General features: G+C 38.7%; 1 protein-coding gene and 1 long non-coding RNA gene across 2 annotated transcripts; one reads left to right on the plus strand and one right to left on the minus strand.

Annotated features, from left to right (window-relative positions):
* Nucleotides 1-1,379: 1,379 nt before the first annotated feature.
* LOC124418346 lies at nucleotides 1,380-5,695 on the plus strand. The gene is made up of 2 exons (XR_006938796.1): nucleotides 1,380-1,435; nucleotides 1,766-5,695. It is a non-coding gene; the product is annotated as an uncharacterized LOC124418346 (long non-coding RNA).
* Nucleotides 4,943-17,571, minus strand: C6orf58 (chromosome 6 open reading frame 58). Its single transcript, XM_419749.8, has 6 exons — nucleotides 17,184-17,571; nucleotides 14,024-14,101; nucleotides 11,188-11,372; nucleotides 9,898-10,031; nucleotides 9,235-9,473; nucleotides 4,943-5,778 (listed from the first exon to the last, which is right to left on the minus strand). The coding sequence occupies exons 1-6, from the start codon at nucleotides 17,533-17,535 to the stop codon at nucleotides 5,651-5,653; spliced, it is 1,116 nt and encodes a 371-aa protein (XP_419749.6). The 5' UTR covers nucleotides 17,536-17,571; the 3' UTR covers nucleotides 4,943-5,650.
* Nucleotides 17,572-23,494: the final 5,923 nt, after the last annotated feature.

The following is a 23,494-nucleotide window of genomic DNA, read 5'->3' on the forward strand; positions in this document are numbered from 1 at the left end:
ATAAAAGGTTTGTGCTCAGTGCTGCGGTTCCGTAACATTATACAGATGACCACATGCTTGCCTACTACAACATAATGCATGTCTGACAACACTGAGATGTCACTGTGACCCTCAAGGGACCTGTTTCGCTTTCCCAGACACTGACGCTCAGGAAGACTGCACTGAAGAGGAGAAAGCCATTTTCAGGTGAACACAGACTGCATTCGCTATGCCTGAAGAAAATACAAGTGTATTTAAATAATAAGATATTTGCTTTTCAGAAGATTGGCATAAGCTTTTGCACAGACCTGTTAGCTTAAGGGCTTATCTCTTCTAATGCTAAGGAGTATTTCCACTGTGCTCTCACTACAGGCCTGCTCAGGAGCAGCTGTTTCTGCAGCACTCCATGTGTGCCTAAGCCCTTAGTGAGATGGCACTTTATGTTTGGATGATCAACATGCACATTTTTATATATCCAGCCTTTGTGTCTGCTAAGATAAGAAGAATCTTTCCTCAGCATTCTTCTTTAAATGCCAAAAGACCTTTTGTTTAACTGCAATGTGTCAAACAAATGCTTATCTATGACACTCTTCCCAATAAGAAGCCACTGTTTATTCTTGCTATCTCTTCACTTAATGCATTTGATACTTCTATACCTCTCCCAAGTCTACTCAAGTGTTTTCCTAACATTTTTCACTTTGATGCCCCTGTACCTTGTTAACTTACAACTCCGTGATGCCATGTTAAAGCTGGTAGATGCAGAAGTGAAAAATGTTTTCCAGCTTTTACTTCACATATTAGTGGCAGGTGGTTGCCCCCCCCTCCTTTTTCAAAAGCACCTGCGTGCTGGGAGTGTTCTTGTGCTTAGCAGTAATACATCTCACTGACAAGCTTCCTCTCTCTTTCATTGGGTTTCTGTGTGTCCTAGGACACCCTGTATGACTCTCAGGCCAAGGAAGCTGGAGGGGTTGATGCCAGCGGCAATTATTTGGCATCTTCTCTACTTTTGCTCTTTCCCTGATCCACCATCATCACATCAGACAAGTCTTAGGTCTGCTAGCATCTCTAGGCCTAACATTGCACAAAAAGAGAGGTGAAAAAAATCTTTCTTTCTAAAATGAAGCAGTTCCCAAGGATGGTTTATATGACCTCAATCTCTTCAGCTGTGCCTGCTACAGTCTCTTCCTGCAAACATCACACAAACAGTTTGTAAAAGGAAGGAAAAGACATTGTATGGGAACAGTTGAATCACGGCCTGAACCTCTGATTAATCACCTGAGGCAAGCACTGAGTCACCTGCAGGAGCACAGGTGAAGGCAATTCACCTGTTTGACTGGAAGGTGTGGAGCATGGCTGCACCTCTCCTAGACCCAATGTAAGGGCTGACTGCCACTGAGGATGGATCTCTTTCTGGAGATTGTTCCCTTAGGAGTCCTTCTGTGAGCCTATGACACAGGTGAGCATTTTCATTTATTTTCCATTATCCCTTACCGCTGTGATAATCTTTTTAGTTATGAAATCTGTAGATACCAGCCTAACCACACTACTCTGCATATTTGTTGATTGTACAGACATCAAAGATTTACTTTTATTACAGTTTCAGCCTGGATATTTTTGCTAAGAGTGAATCACTAAAAAAAAAAAAAAAAAAAAAAAAAAAAAAAAAAGCCAGAGAACCATAAAATACGATTTTTGTAGATGAATATGCTTCAGAAATTGAATAGTATTTTAAGTAGGTATAAATACCTTGTAGCAAGCCTTGATGTCGTTCTGCTTCTGCTCCTAGTCCTCTGAGCGCCATCTGGAAAGACTACCTGTACTCCCATATGGAGCACATCCCCTTTCTGTGGGTGCAAGTGGGCAGCTCTGCAGGCCCTGGCCTCTCCCAAGCTCCTGGCCAAGCCTGCTGAAAACCATTATCAAAATACCTCTCAGCCCATCTCATCTTCCCTGCAGTACAGAAGTTCTGTGAGTTTAGGCTCAACCCAGAAGCACACTCGCATTCTTCAACCACATCAAAAACATTATCTTGGGCATTAGCAGCCAACATGCCTTTGTGGGTATGTGTTGTAAATACTTCAAACTTCAACAAGACAAAGACCAGAAAACACTAAGCAGTTCAGCATTGCTGCTAAAATGAAACAGCGGTGGAAGAAATGGTATAAAGCCAGAATTCTTCTTTTGAAATTAATCTCAAAGAGATTTCAGACCTCTTCCGGGTGCCTGCTCCTTGCATTCCCTGTGCAGAAGTTCAACATGAGGTCTAACATAAGAAGCATGCTGTTCCTGGAGCCAGTGGGGTTAAGGTGAAGAAAATATTGTAACAGTGAGTTTTCATCTTGAATGTCTCCCCTTTCAGCATTGAGAACTGGATGTCCAAGACCACCCTGGCAAAGGGAGGAGATAACATAACCTGGTCTGAAAACATAACAGAACAGTTTGTTCTGGGGAAAGGTGGATCATCATGTTGTGCACCAGCTGTCAAAGGATGTATGCTAGGTTTTCTGTCTTGCAGGCTGCAAATTGACCTCTTCTGCCACCCAGCAGTGCCCACTAACTGCTGGGTTAAAGGCTGCTCTGGGCAAGAACATCTTCATTCTCCTTCCATACCTAACAGGAAAGTGCTCTTTCCCACTAGCAAAAAGCACTTAATAATGTATTAGAGAACATAGGCTGGAAAGGAAGGGAGCCCAAATCATTCTGCACTGTAGGGAAAGGGAAATTCAAGAATTCAGCTACTGCTTGAAAGAAAAATACTTCTCTACATTTTTTACTAACACCTTTGCCTGTCAGCCCTGCAAGCTCTATGTCTAAAAGCTGCCTGCTTATAGCTTTGAGAAGACAGAGGTACCTATTCTTAATTAAAAAAAAAAAAAAAGTATAAAAGTGCCTTTCCTTTTATCAAGCAAGAAGGGAGAATGCTTCATCCCTAATGTACATCCATTATGTGACAGTTTGGGACAATATTTTTTAATGCACACATCCAGTTTTTGACTAGGTTAAATGCAACAGCTGTATTCCCAATTGCAACCACTCAGGCAAGGGCAATAGCCTCACCTCTGATAGAGCTGGCAAATGCTGGAAAAAAAAGCCAAACACAGACATGTGTTTTCTCATCTTGCTGCATTTTTACTGCTTTCTCCTTTTGACATTCTCTCCCTACTTTCTGACACCCAGATGTGTTCTTGCTAGGATGCATCTGTTTTGTTTCCAGATTCTCTGCATCTGCTCTGCTTTCGGGAAAGCAAACTATGCTTTGTCTAAACTTTTATACATGCCTCAGTTTTCAAGGCTCAGTTGCTATCCAGTTCCTAGAGCCTCTACCTGACTGATGGGTATGCTGTATTAAGGCAAAGTGTTTGAAATACATTAACTCCTGAAGGTTTATTAAGAGAGATAGTATTTTTTTGAAAATGTAATTCCTAATGAACTCAGCTAAGAAAACATTAGTCTTTTTAAAAATATCTCTTAGAAACATCCCCTCAAGTGCAGCAATTTGCAAGTTTGTAAGTTTATTTCTTCTATTTGCATTAATGGTTGGATTTTGTTATTGTTTGTGTCTTTTTGTTTGTTTGTTCTCTTAAAGCCTACCTCAGGTTAAAACCTGAGTTAACCACAGAGAAGACTGAAAATTGTTTTCAAACTTTCTTGAGCACAATTAATCTAATGCTTTAACAGCTGGCAGCTGCAGTAATTACTTTTAGATTATACCTAAAGTCTGTTGAAATCTAATTACTCTGATCTATGAACCAGGTAATTAGGGTAAAAACTCCCGCATTTTCTTAGATCTCATTAGCTTATTTCCTTTGAAAATCGTTAGCTAATGATGGTACATTAAGAGTTTATCCATAAAATGAAAATGAATAATTGAAACCTTTGTCCTGGGACATCAGAGGACAGAATAATGCTTAACTGCTCAATGTCTAGATGGATATTTCTTCATTTACAGTGCAAATATCATGCCAGTTTGGGGAGAAAGAACCAATTGAGCTGGGAAAGTGGCCAGGAAAGACAAATATTTTCATTTTCATGTATTTGGTATCCATAAAATAACTCAGGACTTCCACTGGCATATGCAGACCCCTGAGAAGCACCACTACCTATTGATACTCAGGCTGCCTGGAACTCTACTTCAAGTACAAAGAGACACCCAGGCCCTGGACCCGATTGGTGCATGGCAGCAGGCATTTGAGTGTGGAAATGCTGTGATTTTAGCCTTGTTGCAGGCTGCCTGGCCTGTTTCCCTGTCTCAGAGCTGTCTGCAAGCTCTGAGATGTTGTGTGCTGTGTCTCCACCTGCAGCATCCTCCTCTCTCCCCAGCACAAAGCTTGTGCAGAGCCAGAGGATGAGTTTTCACTGATATACATTGAAAATTTTGGATCCTTGTGCTTTGTGCCTGTGTCAGGAAGCAAAGAGAAAGAGTTGCATGCATCTCTCACCCCAAATGAGGGTGTATTGAGACGCCTATGGGACACAGTTACTAGGATGTTAGGAACAACTGCAGCCCTTAAATGGTGGCTAAGCTGCTTACCTTTATTTTGACGAGCCTAAAGCTTGTGTTATTTAGAACTATATTGTTCATTATACAGCACAAGCTGTAATCTGACAAGATGCAGCAGGCAGTGGCTGTGTTGCCATCCTCTGCTCTTCATCGTGGGAAGGCGGCTCCAGCCATTCTCCAGGTAAAGTTTTTATAAGGATGGAGGACCCAAGTCAGCAGACTTCCTGAGAAACTTCTGCCTTCGAGCCCCCTGTCCCAGTTTCCCCAGCTTCTGATGCCAAGTTTTTATGATTAATCCTTCATATTGTGTTGTCATCTGGAAGAGTGTGATCAGCATCTGGATCTGACTGTGCTAGACATTGTGATGATGTACAATGCAAACTCAACTTTTTCTTAATAATCATATCTAATGTACAAAAGTAAAATAACTCTACAGTTATATGGACTATGTAATCACAGAAATTGATGGATAAACCAATGCTTTACTGAAATCAGTGTAACAAATCAAATACCAGAAATTCTATTAATCACTTAAGAGCTGTGTAGAATAAGCACATTGGCCTCAGGATTTCTTGGGGCCATCTCCTGAGCATTAGGTGCAGCACTATGCAGGTAACTGTTGCGTAGAATCTTAGAGAAGGAATCCAACTGTACTGAAGTATGTAATCTTTAAAAGCCTAAAAGCTTCAATTGCAGCTGCTCTGTAAAACAGCAACTTCAGTAGGAAGTTTTCAAAGCATTGGCTTTGGATCATAACTCAAAGAGAAGTTTTGGGAGATCATCAGTTAGACCTTCAAGGACCTGAGTACGTCTGCTGGGATCACTGTATACAAGGAGAAGAAAACAGTCTGAAACTGAGTTTAAGTTGCCTTCAATTTTCTCTCCAATAATGATACATCATTTATGAAGTCTAAAAAAGTAATAAACTCAGATTTTCTGTAAGGCATTTTATTAATAAGGAAATGAGTTAAGCAAATGAGCTAATTTAAAAAATTAAGGATAAAAATATTGATTCAATATAAGAGAGATACCCATATGGCTACTCAGGAAATCCTGCTGTAAGAAATTACCAAGACCAGTTTACCAGATACGTAACTGCTAAAAGATTAAATCAATCAGCGTTGGAACTGTTTTTTCTCAGGAAAGAGGATGCTGTGAAATCAGCTCCTTTCAAATCACTGTATATTCCCAATGGTCAAAACTTGGACTGGAAGCCAAGTCCTCAATCAGTTTTCGGCCAATTTTCCTTGCAGCTTCAGTAGACATTGCCTTTTGCCAGACCTTCAGCAGCAGTCCTCCTTGGAAAGAAACACAATGTGACACTGTCAGATTAACATGGAGTACACGCAGCTCGAGGCACACAAGGGATGAAGCACACGTCTTGCTGCAAACACCTAACCACTCTCCTGTGGATAGTGAAATATAGACAAGGCTGGAGTATGCCGATGGAGTAGTAATTGCCTACAGCTATGTAGGAAGACACAGGCCATTCATTCAGCCTGGGTTCCTTTGTACTGATAGACAACATGGCTTGTTCCCTTGTCACCAGCGTTGCAAATCAAAATGATTGAAGACACGTGTCAGGGCCTTGTTCTGGAATTGCACATAGCTTCATAGCTTATGAAGCAATGGTCTGACGGTTACAGTCATGCACATCTCTGTTTTTACTCTAAATCAGTGAAGAATTAACTCTTCTGCCCAGCGGTGGCCTCAAGCTAAAGAAACAAATGATCCCCATACTTTCATCTAGGCAATTAGCAGTCTTTCTCCATGAAGCATTCCTGACCAGTCCTGCTTTAGCACCAGTTTGTGCAGTGTCATTGGCTGCTCCCCTCTGCTCATCTCTATGATGTATACAGGAGCAATCAAGAAAATCTGAGACAAAAGAAGAATCTACAAGAAAACAAAGAATTTAATAATCCTCCTGCAAAACATGCTTTAGTTTATAGAAGGCAACAGTGAAGAACTGAGTTTCCACTGTATTTTAGCAGGGAGATGAGGAGTTAAGGCAGCAGTCTGGCTGCACAGGGAGACCCTGTGCTGCTCCAGCCAGTCCAGTGAGGACAGTGGAAGAGGCCTCAGCTGACATAGTTACTACCCTTCTGTCTTCATATATCTGTAAGGAGCCGAGCACTCAGTGAGTAAAGCTTCTGACTGTCCACTAGTGGAGATCTTTTAGAGGCAGCTGTATTGTGTTTATGTGGCAAGGTCTTGGTAGTGGGGGTATGCAAGGTGGCCTCTGAGAGCAGAACCCAGTGCTACTCCATGTCAGGTCAGAGCTGGCTCCAGCTGAGCAAAAGAGACTCACCGCTGCCAGAGATGAGCCATGACAGATGCTGGTTGTGCTTCTGGGAGCAGATTTAAGGATGGGGAAAATCTGCTGCACAACAGCAGCTGGGAGAGAGGAGAGAGAAATGTGAGAAGAAGCTCTGCAGGCACCAAGGTCAGTGCAGAGGGAGGGCAGGAGGTGCACCAGGCTAGAGCAGGGGTTCCCTGCAGCTCAGGAGGAGCTTGGTGGAGAAGGCCAACCCCTTACAGCCCGTGGGCTCCATGTGGAGCAGATCTCCACATGCAGACTTAGAGGAGCCTACAGGAAATCAGCAGATGAGTCCTGAAGGAGGCACAGCTCATGGACAGCCCCCACAGGGGCAGCCCCAGGCTGGAGCTGCAGCCCTGGAGAGGAGTCCATGATGGACCAGAGGAAGAAACAGACTATGGCAGAATGTTGTGGATTGACCACAGTCCTCATTTCCCATTCCCCTGCTCTGCTTGGGAGGAATAGGTAGAAGAGGAAGGCATTTTCAGTTTGCGTTTAGTTCTCACTGCTCTAGTCTGTTATCAATTACATCATCATCCCTTACGCTGAGTTTGTTATGCCCATGATGGTAATTGGTGAGCGATCTCCCAGTCCTTGTTTCAATTTGTGAGCTTTTTCAGTTGTATTTTTCACCTTCTGTCCTTTTGAGGAGGAAGGATGAGAGAGCAGTACAGTGGTGCTGAACTGCTCACCACTGTGAAACCACTATGGCAATATATATAGCACTGTCTTCATATACCTCCCTGCTAGAGGTAGCTTTAAGGAAATGAAGGGCAAGAAAACTGAATCAAGAAATCAGATCTCCTTCTAGGCCAGTCAGGAGCTCATCCTATGAAGTACTGAAATCCACACTCAGCTGCTATTGTTTGCAGCATGAGAAGGGGACTCAATTTCTCACAGAAAATGTTTAAAAGTTTGAAGAATCTGGCTCAACAAAACAGCATATCTCATTTTGTCATGAGTGCTGTAACAGCGAGGTGTGGCTTTTCAGATCCACTCTGAGGCTGTCAGTCCAGAGCCAAATACAGTCAAATATAGTTTAAAGCTTCATTTCTGACCTGCAAAACTATCACCTGGTTGAGCTAGCTTTCATGTAACCCTCAGGTGAAAGCAAAGCTCAATCCTTCAAAGCAGAGTCGGGGAAATCTCCCGCCTGCAAAGCCAGGGATTTCAGATAGAGACCTCACTGTTTATGGCTACACCCATATAGAATATCTTCATGCTTCTGTTTCCTTCCCTCTACTGCCTTCAGCATCTATGCCTCTTCTCTCTCCCTCCAATTCTGCATTCATCTGCTCTGCTGCCCTGATTCTCTGCTCTCTGCTTTCTACCCTGCAAGTCCTGCTTTTCTTTGCTGTCCCCACTGTGGAGAGATGAATTCTAAATTGGTAAAGAAACTTATGTTTCTATGATCCATGGCATAGGCTACCACACAGGGGACAGAGCTCTTAAAGGAATCCCTGAACTGTGATGCAGGTTACCAGTCATATGACAAAGCTGTTATGATCCTTATTCAAATTATGAAGCAACATTCACATTGTGTATGAAGAAAACACTCTATGATGTGAGGATGCTCTTTTGTAACACATAATATCTTCATTCAACAGCGTCTTCCAACAATAAATATAGCTACCGAGAGAATTTTCACTGAAGTATATAGACAGAAGATCACAAAAAAAGAAAAAAAAACAAAAACAAAAAAACCCTATGGCTCTGGATACTATCTTTATGGTGTAACTTTACTTTGTGTTTTCATTTGAATATTCAAAATAGCTTCCTTTCACAAAGGGCGAATAAATAAATAGTATCTGCCCATCAGAATATTGTAATTCTATGTCTCACCACTGGATGGTGATGCAGAACTTATTTTAGTTAAAGCTGTCTAAAGGATAGTGTTTTGCTGGGAGAGATGAATTCTGTCATTCTGTGTAATGCTTTCTGCAAAACTGAAGATTGATAGGAGAAAAAACAAATCCCACAAAAACAACAACCAAGCAGAATACCTGTGGACATATAAACCATTGTTTTTGATCTTTTTCCCCTTTTTTTTTATAATGACCTCAACTGATCCAGTAAAGTGATTTACAGCTTTGATGGTTTCAGATTTAACTTGTGAAATGCAAGCTAGTGCTCATTTTTAAAGTTCCTGAGTAAACCGGAGAAAGAAAGAGTAAGATCATCTGCTCCTACAAACGTATCCTTTGTCTCAGGCGAAATCCTCATCACGTTTTGTCAGCGTTATCTCACTGCTGTACTTTCTCTCTAGTGTACTGTTTATTTGTGGTTGTACTTTTAGCTGAATTGTTTTACTGTTCATCTCTATGAAGTGATTTTACTATTATATATTGAAAATCACTGCATTCATGTAGAGAAAGGTATAGAAACAAAAGATGTAATATATCTATGGACTACTGGCTTCTTCAGGTGGGGCTCATACCTGTTAATTGATTTGCTTTGTTAAGATCTCTCAGTGACAGCAGAACTCTGTTTTGCTGTGAACTGAAGCCACTGATGGATGGGAGGACATCCCCTTCAACAAGCATCCTCTGGGGAAGGAAAGCCTGGAAGTTGTTTGTGGTCTGCAAATCTGTAGAGAAATGTGTGGCTGCAATGAAATCTACACCATTAGCCCAGTCTTTGCCAAAATTTGCTTCTGGATCAGCAAGATATTTTAAGCTGTAAGAAACAAAAGTAAAAAAAGATCAGATAATTGAAATCCACAGTAGAACACAGTAATCTATCTTTTATACCAAATGAGTTTTGATCAGTGTAAAATACTGTGCAATCTCAGTTTATTAGGGACTTAAAGCCTCCTGCTGCACTTTGCGTATAATTTCTCCTGGCATAACAATCTCTGGACAGGTTAGATACAGTTCCTGGCTGGGTCCCTGGCTTCCAGATAAGAATCAGCATCTTGTGTAATTCCATAGCCTGCCTGCCTATTGCAACCTGTTATGCCAAGGCTTCATCTCTTGCCAGATATCTCATGCTCCTGGAGAGTGAAAGCCCAGAGTTTCATACAGGCATTGCTCAGGCACTATCCTCACAAACAGGCATGGAGGTGAGAAGGTCCCCCTGGCCACCTCTCTCATTCCCATACCTGTCCCGGAATTTGGGCAGCGCGTAAGCAATGGAGACAACATGTGCCTTCCACATGTGGTGGAGAGCATCATCCAGTACGAAGGAGGAGGACTTTGCTGGGTCCGTGGCTTTTTGCTCTGCAGACAGCAGATACTGCAGCAATTGGGAGAAAAAAGCAGAGAAATAAGAGGATGTTTTGAAATCAATACATTTTTCACACTCACATACATACTTCACAATAGAATAAGTTTTCAAGCTAAAGAAAATTGCTTATGAGTAGTTAGAATGTGTTACTTGTACTTGGTAAATAACAGTACTATCTGACATAGGAAGAAATTAATACAGATTTCTAAAATGAATTTCTATTCTGACTGAAATTAATGTGATTTGCCATTCTTTAGCTTCAACAGAGCAAACGTTTTCCCCACATAATTTAGGTATTCTGTCACAGTAATTTTGTGGACTCTTGTATCTGACTGCCGTGGAAGTTTCTATGCTAAAATACTGAATTTCTTGAAAAACAGTTTGTACTCTTTCAGCTGCAAATGCTAAAAATTTTCAAAAAGTAAGAAAATGAGCCTTGATGGTTGTCATTATGGCTATTTTCCAAGTGATCATTTATAATGACTTCCTAAATATAATATTTAGTTTGAGGAATCTGAAGAAAACAAATCCAGCCTTGTTCTTAAACCTATTCCTCTACTTACAGTCACCAAGCTACTTGTGGTTTTAATTTGCTGATCATTATCTGTTATCTGACTGTCAACAAAAATGTTGAATAAAGAAGGTTATCTATAAAAATCATTATTGAACCTATGAAGTAAGAAATACTGTCATCTTTGTGACTGGGGAGCAACGGAATGAGGTGGAAACAGAGTATGTAGTTGTATTAAAAAATATCCTCCTGAATTTCAGATTTTTGATGTTCAAAGGAGTAAAAAGGCCCTACAAAACGATCTCAAGACCATTTCTCAAGAGTAATGTCTATCTCAGCTGCATATTTTGGCATTGCTAACATTAGGAAAACAAGTATAACCATTAACAAAACAGTCTCTAGGGACAGATGCTAATATACAAAATTAGCTTGAAAGAAAGGAAAAGAATCAATAACCTGTAAAAATCCTGTCCTTCTCATCTCTCATTCACTTTATGCCATGCTTTCCCTTTTCCTACTTCTTACCTTTTTTATCAAGTTGTTATTGAAAGTAAATCAAACCACCAAAATATATCAAATAATAACGAGAGTTTTAAAAAGAAGTATTCTAGTATCATCTCCTACAAAATATTTAAAAAACGTAAAATTGTTTACTTCAAAGTAAGCCTTCCACTCATCCATGAGCTTGGGGATGCGAGAACGGCAGTCACCAACACTATAGCAGAAATCATCTCTTCGGTCTTCTGGTGGCAAAATTTCTACCTCATACGGCACCTCTCCATAGAGGCCAGCTTCCACTGCACCCAAAAAGGGTATGACAGCCAGGTAGTAATTCATACCTGCAATAAGAATTGGAAAGGAGGAGGCTTTAACTGCCAGGAAAGAAACAATTCCCACATGGAGAAATGAAACCTCTCCAACAGCAAATGCAGGCATTTCAAAGTACCACTGATACAATTATGTCCACCAGTGGGACGTATGTACTGAAATCCTCTAGTAGTAATACATGTACTGATTCAGATACAACTTTCAATATTAATTTATATGTTGGCCATAAGCATGTAGGAAGGCAAAGTTCAGCTCCTGCCTGTGCTGGACCACATCTTCTATGAAAGTATTCATATGACTTTCGATGTTCTTCAGGTTGGAAGACAATTTTAGATTCTCCTCTTGATTGTGACCTTCTTTGTAGAAATAAATTTTAATGACTTCCAGCAAAAAACAGCCTAAAGCCCAGATTTGTTGGGTAGGTAGCTCTGAGCCATTGAGTTAAGAGGTCATTTGCACATGCTTAATTTCAGTGCCGTGGATTGCCCAGATATTTGCACATGGTTCCAGCAGTGAGGACCAAAATCCCCAAAGCATTATAACTCATCATGTATCCTTATCCTAATAATGGGAAACAATTATTCCAGCTCCTGTATGTGGGCCTGGCTAGGGATTCTAGAGGAGATGTACAGTCAGTGACAAGAGCCAAACAGAGGCCCCAAGAGATGAGAAGATGGTGTCTCACTGGGAGTCATTACTAAGCTGAGTCTTTCTTTTCGTTCATTATTTTCACTAGTGAAGCTGAAACTTTCACACCAGAATATGCTTAAATTCTTTTAAATATACTTGCACTTATTACTTACTTATACCTACCTGAGGAACTCAGGCAACAGAGAACAGTGCAACAAACGAATACACTTAATATTATTCTAAGTCAAAAGGACAGGACTTATTCAGCAGCAGTCTTTCAAGCAGAGTTTCTTATACCTTGGGACATGTTAAACGTGAGTTTCTGGCTTCAGCTTATTCCCAGCTTGGTATGACTATGCATGCCAAGGAGGGTTGCCCTGGAGACCAGACCAAACTGCTTACATCCTTAGAACAATAAGGCATTTATCTGCAATCTGAAATACTTTTTGTGTATTCCTGCTACAATAGGGTAAATCAAGGCTGAGATTATACATTTTCTAGAGGCAACAAAAGTGCTATCATGCAGACTTACAGTGTTCAAAAGTAAGTGAAGAGCAGGAATGCAAATACTGAATATAAATCTGATTTCTGTTCCAGGAACGTACTCTCTACAGGTCTATGCAGTGTCTCTTGTCACTGCATGGGACACCTTCTCCTGAGCATCTAGTGCTGTTTACACTCACAGACACAAATTGAACTTGGATTGAGTATCACAGTGAAATTTGGTTTAGCTCTACATTTACATTTTAATCTACTCTGTGCTCACAGCTTTGGTCACATGAGGAGATATGAATTCAGTTGCTATTTCACTGTCAGAAGCTTCCACAATAAAGCACTGGTGTGGTGGTGAGAGAGAGAACAATTCACTGCAGCCAAGCAGCAGGTCTTGTGGAAAGCTGCACTCATGGCAAAATAGCAGGGAAGCAGAGGGAGTGAGGGACAGAAATGATGGAGTGAAAATGTGCTGGAGGAAAAAGAGGGAGAGGTTTTCCCTTTTCAACAGAGGGAAAGTACATTTAAAAAAAAAGAGATTTTCATGATTTTATTGACTTTAGATGTAAGTACTGACTGGAAGTCAAACTTGTCTTTTTTTTTTTTTTTTTTTTTTTCCTCCCCTCCTATCTGTCAGTTCCATTTTTGGGAAAAAATGGAAGCTAATCTTTCCAGAAGAGACAGACCTCCAGTCTCATAAAAAAACAGAGAGCTTAAAATACTGACTTTGACTCAAATGGTATACAGGGAAAATTTTAGTGGTCTTGTTTGTTTGCTTTTAAATAATGTGTTCATTCAGCTTTTTGGATAATGGAAACAAAAGCATCCTTCTACTTAGACTGATCATGTTTATGTTACTCAGTTTTCCTTGATGTGGGAAAATTATTAAAATATTTTTGATTTATTAAATGAGAAAATTTAACTGTTATTTTTATTTTATTTGCGGACTCAGACAAGAAATCTTCTTTTAAGATCAACTCTGAAAAATCCATCCATACATTGCTGTTTAAGAAGTCCGCTTCCACATAGACACTGGCTGTAAAAATTACCGAGGGAAAGAAGCTGCGTGCTTGTACTAGCACTTGAGACAAAGAGCATTGTAGCACTTGTGGTTTTTTTTATTTGTGCTGAAAGTGTTATTTTGTGGATTGCCCTGCAGAGCAATAGATACCCTTGACTTGCATGTGGCATTCTAGATCACATCCTTTACTCTTCTGCAAAGTTCTGAGCTAAAAGACGGAATATTCCTTACTATTTAAAAACCTACTACTTGCTGTCTCACTTGCTGTGATTTCTCCTATGATTCTTGCAGAAAATCTTGCAGTGGACCGTATGTACCATAGGAGGATGAGGTGCTCCACCACACCTACCAGGAGTGATATCAACAACACACATGGCTGAGCTAGGTCACAGTTGGCCCTTCACTAAAATTTGTCACTTTATTTTTTATTGGCACTGCCTCATGCAAAGGTAGTTCCAAAATATTGCCTTCTAGGACACCAATCAGATTTTGAAGAACGTTGTAATAGAGTATACTTACAGGACCACCAACTTCTTACAGATATACACAGGTTTCTGTGGCCACAGGAAGTCCCATTGGTAGGATCTGCTAATCTACCTAAATAAAATGAAAGAATGTATCGATTATTTCTCAATTTTTTTTACACAAGAAATCCAATTGAGATGAATATATATATATATTATCTATATGTATCTACTGTCATATATAGATATATCTATCTATCTATCTATCTATATATAGATATATATATATCTATATATAACAGTAAATCACGGAGAATTTTGCTAAGAGAAAAATTGTTCTTGTCCTGCTTCATAAACTACTGTTGCTACAGTAGTTGAGTTTCTCAGTCAATACTTCATGCAGCAAATAGTAATATGACCTTGTACGACTGTAAAGTTAAATGTATTGCTCTCTGTAAATGTATTCTAAGAGTTTAGGAAACTGCCTGAAAGTAGGATATCACAATGATATTTTTATAGACATATAAATATACATGCACATACAGCCATAAACACGTGTATAGCTGATGCATCATTTTCTGTAGATGCAAGTATGCTTTTGTAGGAGAGCTGTTTGATGACCAGAATAGTACAAATTAGGTGAGCTAGTAATTGTATCACCTAATTGGACTGTGTGATACAGAATCCCTTTCAGTTTAATGACGCATACAGACATTGCCTCCTTGTGAAACTAAGCATGCAAATGCTGTTGTATCTGATTAGCAGAGTTTTCAAGCATCTGTTCTGTAACAAACGTGCAAGACATTTCACAATTATTTGTGACAGTATGTAAGACATATTTCACTTTAAGCACATGACGTGGAGGAGTAGCCTAACTCCTTAAAGCACTCGGTTATGTACATAATGTGGTAAATAGTCATGTAGGGAGTCAGGAAATCTGCTTTAAGTACATGAAATGAAAGTACCACAGTCAGGTTCAATGACATAAGATGTTCCAGAAGCTCTCAATCCCTGCCCTGAGGAGCACCTGGTCTCAAATAAGTCAGCTGAATACAGATGTTGTCAATTCTGTCAGATCAAAACTTCATTACATTCTTTAAAAACCCAAACAAATTTTCTGTTAAGACACTCAGTACTTTTTACTCAAGAAGAAGAGAGGTTCACAAACCATGTGCATACAGATTATCTTAATCATCCTCTCCAGCTGACTGGACAGAGGATGCATGCCAGAGCATGCTACCTGCTCAAGCCCATGTCTTTCCATAAGAAGAAGAACTAGCAATGGAGCTCAACAGAATTTTCTATTTTTGCTCCATGTCTTTATATATTCTTTTCTTCACACTTACTCTAATGTCTCACCTACAGTTGAGGTAAGAGTATTATTTTTGTGCCAATATTGCCTTTTTTCCTTCTTTATAAGTATAGATACTAATTTTCCTACTCTTCAGGAATGTTATGCCAGCTGAAACTTTCTTAAAATCCTTGCTCCTGGATTTGTACTTCTGTGTGCAAATGTGGGGGTAGAGACTACCCAGTTTCCTCAGTTTGAGTAGTAGGACTCTTCCAGTTTAGCTCCAGCTCTAAAGTAACAATTTCTCTTTCCCCAGTCACATTCTAATCAGCTATCCTGTCTTGCCCATCAAGATATCCAGCCTTTCCAACACTGGCTCTACTGTAAATATATGCAAATAAATGATTTTCATTTCATGTCCATGAGTAGTTCATTACAAATATTTGTGCCACTTATATTAAAGTAGCACTTTCACTTGTTCTTTGTAGTTTGTATAGAACTACACTCATAAAGATATTTTCTCAGCAATATAACCTTCACAACCAGACAGGATGGTTAAGGCAACATATTTCAGGGGTTCTCTCAGGAATCTGCTGTCCAGCACCATTCCCTCCTTTAAACTGCCCAAGATGATTCCACTCAGGTATAGATTCTGCACAAAGGCATCTTTGTTTCAGCCATTCACTGAATCAGCTCTCCTGCATCATCCACCCCCTTTATCTTCTCTTTGTTGTTTTTTTTTACATATAAACAGGGAAAAGAAGAAAAAGCCTGCTTAAACTCCAACCAAATTCTTCTTGCTGCTGTTTGCCAGCTAGTGGCCTTCATGGATTTTGCTACTTGTTCTACCTCCCTTTCTTTATTTTGACTTAATATTTAATTTTCTGTTAGTTGTGATTAAATGTTGGCAGCTTTCCTTCACCACCAGCTGCAGTTTCTAAATTTTCTTCCAGGCAAATATACATTCAAAAAACCTATGACCTCAGAATGCTACAGATTGCAACCAATGAACAAAAGCAAAAACAACAACAACAACAACAAAAAGGCAGAGATATGCATTTGCTTACACCAGGCAAGAAGGATTTACTACCAGGCACAAGTTCATGCATGTCATGCTGCACGTGAAGTGGGAGAACACATTCTCCAACAAAGCCGTGGATAGTATATTGCAGCCTTAACTCCAAAGGACCTTTGGCATACATTTCTGTGTCTGCTTCCCTAGAGTGGGCTAACCAACAAATAATAATGACTGCTCAGAAAAGAACTTGCTTTCAATTAAGAGAGAGGAAAGGGAAAGAGGAAAAAGGAGAGAAAAAAAAATGAGAAAAAGAAAGAGAAAAAAAAGAATTAACAATTTTTGTAAAAAAAATACATATATGAAAATATTGAAGGTACTTCTAAAATAATCAGATAAGGCAAAGAGGAGAAAAAGTCTTAGTAGGAGTGGTAAACATGTAATTATGAGAATGAAACTCTAACCATCACTGAAAGATCGTAACACTGTCAGCCAAAAGAATCCTATCAGTTAACAAATTAAGAACAGTACTGCAGTGTGCAGACCTTCACATCTACCTGCAACAAACTGGGAAGAGTAGGAATGCATTTTTAAAGATTTTCAGGTAGCTGAAGTGTTGTCTTCCTCATTTGATCTGTTAGTGCTTCTAATCCACAGTCCCTCTGGATTCAGATCAGTTCTATGTTTAGTAATATATTTTTCTAATAGAAAGTCAAATAGTTATTTCTCAAGAAAGTAAGATATTTTCTTCATTGAGAATTTCTCTTTCAAATTGGCAGTTTAGCATAGCATGTCAAAATTTACAATCTGAGTCTGTAGTAGTCTTGCAAGGCAGAAGCCTTGTAAAAAAGTGACTCAAAGCTGGTCTGGTAACCATCTGTTCTAGTAGCTGGAGGACATAATTCATACCTGTACGAAACTGCCACCCATGCTGCAGTGGTAATCCCCAGAGAATGTTGCCAGAATTTTGGGATCCAAAGTCCATAAAATATTTGGCTGAAGCCTTTAGCAAGCTCTTATACACTCCCAGTCGTTCTTGATAGTTCCAAGGATTGATGACAATTTTGTTGTCCTTAACTGGGAAATCCAGAAGGTTTTCAGGTGCAAAGCCCCACAGTGGGGGATAGATATCTCCTCCATTGGCATCTGTGTCACTCTGTGCTGTGGCAGCTGCTGTATTCAAAGTAACAACTACTATAAGAAGAGCCTTTATGGAAAAGTAGGGCCACATTGTGTGGAGGTTTGTGACCAAGATCTTCATGGTTGCAGGGCTTTTATCATGAGAGGTGAGGGCTGGGAAAAAGGGTGACTCAGACTGCAGATGTCTCTGTCTCACTTCCTTCTTCTCAGTGACCCTGACCTGGCACTGCCAAATGAACAATCTGTGACTAACGCTCCTGCCTCGATTCTTCAAGAGCAACAGAGATATGTAAGGGGGATCAATACGACAGCAAAACATTCAAATCTGTGCTGCCACAAAATATATTCACATTTTACGAAAGCCCACCATGCTGCTTGTACAGTGGCAGTATGAACCTTCCTGTCCCTGTCTTTCTTGCTAGTTGTTATGTTTTCCTTTCCCTACCTATTTCTTCCTTGTAAAGAGCAGACAGCAACATCACAGATCTAATCTCTAAAATAGATGCAGGCAGGTGAGATTAGGACTGAGTGGCTCCCAACAAAGTGATCTGAGTAGGATCGGGGTGCCCTAAAGGAGAAACAGTAGCATAAGCTTTAGGCATCTTTCTATTTTGGCTTTAGGACAACTTCCTATAGCCCTCAAGCAGTTCAGGTGTTGGAACAAGACAAGTAGGCCTGTTCTAGACAGTACAGTATCTGATTAGCTGTGTTTTTACCATTAGTTTTGTTTGGAAATGGTAATTATGGAGTTCTAAAGTCTCCTATTAAATCTCCATGATCTTGTAGACTCCAAAGGCAATGAAAAGGCAATTCAAACACTGATAAAATTGGTGTTTGAGTTAGTTACATTTCAACGTAAATGAAATTGTCAAGCTACCTTCACCTCACCTACTTGCAGGATTGTATAATCTTCATCTGTTTGTTCTCAGATAAGCAACAGTTGCAAAACTAGTCAGCAAACATACTTATCTCTGTAGTCACGCTTTCACGTGAGAAAAACTGCAAATGCTTACTTTCTTTGAAGTATTTTTATGAATTTTGTTCAGGCTTTGTGTGCTTAAAATAGATTAAACTAACATGTTGGATGAGAGCAAGTCAAAAATGGCTGCAAGCTTTTAACAGTAGACCTAAAGAAATGTAACAGTTCAGTTGAAATTATTTTCCATCTTTTCAGTGTACTAGGGAGATTCTCTAGTAAATAACATCATTTTTTCAACGATCAGTTTTAATTTGTGTCTCCACTAAAGAGAAAAAAAAAAGCTGTTGAAAAACAATCAGAGTTCAACAAAGTAGAAATTAGCATAGACTTGTAGACTTGAGAATGGACTTGAGAAAAATTTCCTAGTTACAGTGCCTCATAGAAGCTGAAAATAATTGAATTTTCCTTTTTTTTAAGTTTTCATGAATGGAATTTATGTCATCAAAGTGTGAACCTTTAAAGTTTAATCTAGCTATGCAGAGAATCAGGTGTGTCCAGAATGTAAATCATTTAAAATACATCACTGAGAGATGTATTGCTCTTGGCTGACTGCAGAGGGAGTTGAAATTACAGGTTTAGCTGTAGACATAAATAAGTATTTTTAGATTAAATAAAATTAATACTGTCATTACTTCCTTTTGCGTAATAATTTTGGAAATGTTCTAAAATTTAGTTATTTACTTGAAGCATAAATATAAAATAATCTTGAAGGTAAATGCCAAGAACTTCACTGTTTGTGTTTATACATAAATGGCTGTTTGTGAGGTAATGAACAGTGAGCCTCATCTGAAAAGCAAATGTGCTGAAATGTATTTGCTAAAGTGCAAGTTATACAGAGGAAATATGATTCTATGATAAAGGGTACAAAGGTTGCAGTCATGCTAGGAAATAAATTTTGGTCTGGGGACATGAAGAAATAATTAATGATGGGGATTATTTTCACCATCACTATAAAAGTGCCTGATCTGGGAGTCTGAGCTCTCTACTATGCCTTCATTTAATTGTAGAAGAGATTATGTCTTCTGGTGAGAGGTACTCATAAATGCACATGAATACACAAATGATTTTATTTTCATTGCTTAAGGTCAAGATACGTGAATAAATACCTTCAGTTTTCACAGAGATACAATATACTTAAATTACTTCAAAAGTAATTCCTCCTATTAATTTCCATGGAAACTACAAGAAAGAGTACAGTAGCACTGTTTGATAGAGCACATTCTCATCTGCGAAACACTATTTTTCAACACAGTCACCACCATTAGCCAGTATGTAATGCTAGTAAAAATCTACACCAGCAGAGGTGACTCACTGTCACTGTCACTACTGCTGGAACACACCACACACAACCTCATTCTGCCCACATCCACTGTTTGGTCTCCGTCAATATTCAGCAAGTGTCAATGAATATCAGCAGGTGTCATTTTGTCTGCACAGAGGAATTCAGTGATGTCCCTTGGATTCATAGACATTTCCACGTCAGATGCCATTTAGTCAGACAATGCCAATCAATGACATAATGCCTGCCTTATGCCAATTTTTGAGCTGGTGGATAAACGTTTGAACTATAAACTAAATGGTAAATGTAATATATGTATATGCCTAGTAATGAATATGCCTTTGGCTCTGCCAAATTCCTTCCTCTTTTAAAGTTTGAGCCTTTCGTCTTATGCTAACAAAAAACTTCAATAATCCAGTTCATCACTAAAGCATCCAATTCTTAAAAATTAATATAATTAAAATATTTCTGCAAAATATTATGATTCATTTTATAGGTCTTACATTATCTCCCTGCTTACCTTTGAAGGCAAATAAGTTGCTATAGTTTTTGAAAGACTTTAAGGACAACAACTTGCCCTTGAGAAGTCACTACACAGGCATTTCAAGCCTGGAGTCCAGTCATGTTTGTTTGTCACCTTGAGCAGATGTGAGGATTCATGTGATGTCGGCAGGACATAAGTGGTGCAGGTGGCAGGTCTTGAGTCATAACCAGCAGTTCAGGAATGTCGGCATTGCAAATGACCAAAAGTTTAAGTCTATTAGAAATGTCAGTACCACTGTTTTCTTCACCACTCTTTTAATAAATACCCCACAAGTTACTAAAAGTGGCTGTGTCCTTGCAGACTCTGTAACAGAAGGAAGTCCTGGAAAACCTTGTGGATAGCATTGCGCTGCAGTGAACCTGTAGCTGTTAACAAGTTCCTAGAGAAAACACTGCAGTTTTCAACTGGGTTGCAGTCTTTGTTTCAAGATAACTGCAGAACTGCTGATAAGCTTCAATACTAAATTAGATTTGCTGAGATTGTGTATTAATAGCATTATTCCTGTGTCACTAGAGAAACACGGGCTATTGAAAAGAAGCTTATACAACAAGATACCATCATTTATGTTGATACCTCGTCCTAGTATTAATCATGAAACAGCTAAGCAGCTTGTCTAACTTGTGTAGGTGTCTTGTATGGTCAATACAAAGAAATAAACATTTCCAGTAGGTGATGCACCCTGTTTTGTTTCAGGTTCCTGAGGTGCTATCAGGAATCTTCCTGATAACAATCAGGAAGCCAAACACTTCAGCTCTAGGAAAGATCAGATTCATAGCTGTGGTGGGATGTGTACCATACGCTTAGAAGAAGAAGCAGCCATTTTTCCATGAAGCTAAATGGATGAATGGTTGGCTGGATAAATGGTTAGAAAGACAGATGTAAATCAGATATTTCTGGAGTTCTCACTGCTAATATCAAAAGAATATGAACTTCTAGCAACATAAAAATAATGGTTTCAGATCAAGCCTACAAGCAAGTCTTTCTTGCAGGACCAGTGTTGAAGTATATGTGTATTTAAAACAAACATTCAATCAAAAAAATGAATGAAAAACACTGACCTGAAACAGAAGAATTTTAATTTATCTGTGTTTTTAGACTGCCTGTTAATTCCTGGGTGAGTTTAAAGGGCATCTTATTTTAATAATGATATTACACAGCTACATTTTTCTGATAGATTACTTCAAGTGTTACCATAGCCTTCACGTAACTTAGGTATCTTCAGCTCATCTCATGATGACTGAACTGACCAAGGAGTTAGATATCTGTAGTAATTAATACCTGTGATATGTGGTCTTTATCATCATATCTTCATCAGTACTTATTAAGAATATATGAGATCGATTTTCATGACACAATCATATTAATTCATTGAGGAAGAATGCACAAAACACCACTCATTTAAATACATATTAAAAATACGGGGAAAAGAAAACAGAAATATTCCTGAGAGCAGCAGGGTTGTGATCAATTGCCTAATACAGGAAGACGATAGTTGCAATATAATATATCTAGTTTTCCTCAGGGAGAGTTACTGAAACACAGAATTAATCTGCTCATGAATTCAAGGAAATCTTTTGGCTGTTTGTTTGTGTATCACTAGGGAAAATGCAAACTGCAGAAAAATTATTAGAACCATATTGATTTGGCTTTATTTCAACCTTTCATTAATTATACATCCATTTATAGGACAAATTAACTGAATCTTCACTTATATTTTTAGCATGGCATTTTAATTAGATGAAAATGAGAATAAGTGGGAATAACTAATTAGAAAAAATCAGCATAATGGCAAAGATTCATTAAAAGAAAGTCACAAACATCCGAAGCAGTAAATCTGTAGCTAGATGTTAGTGCCCGGATTATCTGATGTGAAACATGCAAAATGACAGAATCAATTAGAAAGTTGGGCCAAAGCCGTTTGTTAGATTTTTTTTATTTTTTTTATTTTTTTTGCCAGTTGAAAGAAGTAAACAATTAATTCATAATTTTAAATCAGGAGACATTTTCATTTTTGAAATGCAGAAACTGCAGAGAAAATATTCAGATGGTTGTGATCCATCTTCTTTCAGCTGCAGCCATTTTCCTGAGAGGAAATAAGGTGGGGGGGTGAAAGGGTGGAGAAGGTTTATAGAAAGAAAGGAAGGTAGAGCTAGCAAAAATAACTTTTAAAGAGATAATTTTTTTACACTGTAAGCAGACACAATAAATTTTGATACAAATCAACTTAAAAAAAATGTAGTGAAATAAAACACAGGAGATATAAATCATTCTTACATTTATTGCCTAATTCTGCTTCTGTCATGGGAAAGAATAACACTCTTGTTGTTTCTAATTGATGTTCTGTGTTGGTACAGAACACCATAATTTGGCTCTGCTTTTTCATTTGCAATGACAGATTAAATAAGGGTGATTTTCAAGAAAAATAGATTTCAGACTTGCTTAGAAAACTGCAAACATAAAAATATATATCCAAACCTATTTGGTTTAATTAATATACTTCCTACACAATATTTGTCATTTCTGAAATATTATCATGGGATTATATACCTAGGAAAGGCATGTAAGGAACAAGCATATACATGGACAGATATTAGGGGAGGAAATGAATAGATGTTAAAGGATAACTGAAAAACAAAGCTAGTATTATCTTGAAATGAGAGCTGATAGTATATGGAGGGACGTCACAAGTTGAGAAATGAGAGAACACACAATTTTAAAACAAATAAATACTTCTTCTGAAAAACATTATAATTGAAATAATTATAATGTCTATTTTCTTCATGCTTTTATTTCACTTCATACACTTTCATTTCTTAAATCACTTCTAATACTCCAGTACCTGGATGCTCCCAATGACTCAATTTCTGAGATTTTCACATACCTTGTTTTCATCTATATAAATATCAACTCCAGAATGAGAAGGTACTGCGCATAAAGACCCCTGCAAGGTACAGGTGTTACACTCATTTCTATACATTGCATTTGATTGTGATCTGATTTCTGCATGGTCCTGTGTGGAGCCAGAATTTGAGCTTGATGGTCCTTATGGGTGCCTTCCAACTCAGGATATTCTATGATTTTATGATTCTATACTTGCCCACAAATAACAGTACATGAGAACTAGCGTCATGATAATTCTTGTATCTGACTGCTTATATTACACAGGAAACAGAACCGTAAGTGCCACAGAAGCCCTCAAGTTTGGGATTGTAACAAAAATCCTTCTGAACAAAGGAGGACAAATGTTGTAGGACAGGGCTTTCTAATCCACTGGCACA

Source organism: Gallus gallus, chromosome 3, assembly GCF_016699485.2.
Source record: "Gallus gallus isolate bGalGal1 chromosome 3, bGalGal1.mat.broiler.GRCg7b, whole genome shotgun sequence".
NCBI classification, from domain to species: domain Eukaryota; kingdom Metazoa; phylum Chordata; class Aves; order Galliformes; family Phasianidae; genus Gallus; species Gallus gallus.

Coding starts and splice junctions, on each gene's coding strand:
- C6orf58 (XM_419749.8), bottom strand. CDS start 17,535: ATGAAGATCTTGGTCACAAACCTCCACACAATGTGGCCCTACTTTTCC. Junction 11,373..14,023: donor TGTAAGAAGTTGGTGGTCCT/GTAAGTATACTC, acceptor TTCTTATTGCAG/GTATGAATTACTACCTGGCT. Junction 10,032..11,187: donor AGTGGAAGGCTTACTTTGAA/GTAAACAATTTT, acceptor CAATTGCTGCAG/TATCTGCTGTCTGCAGAGCA.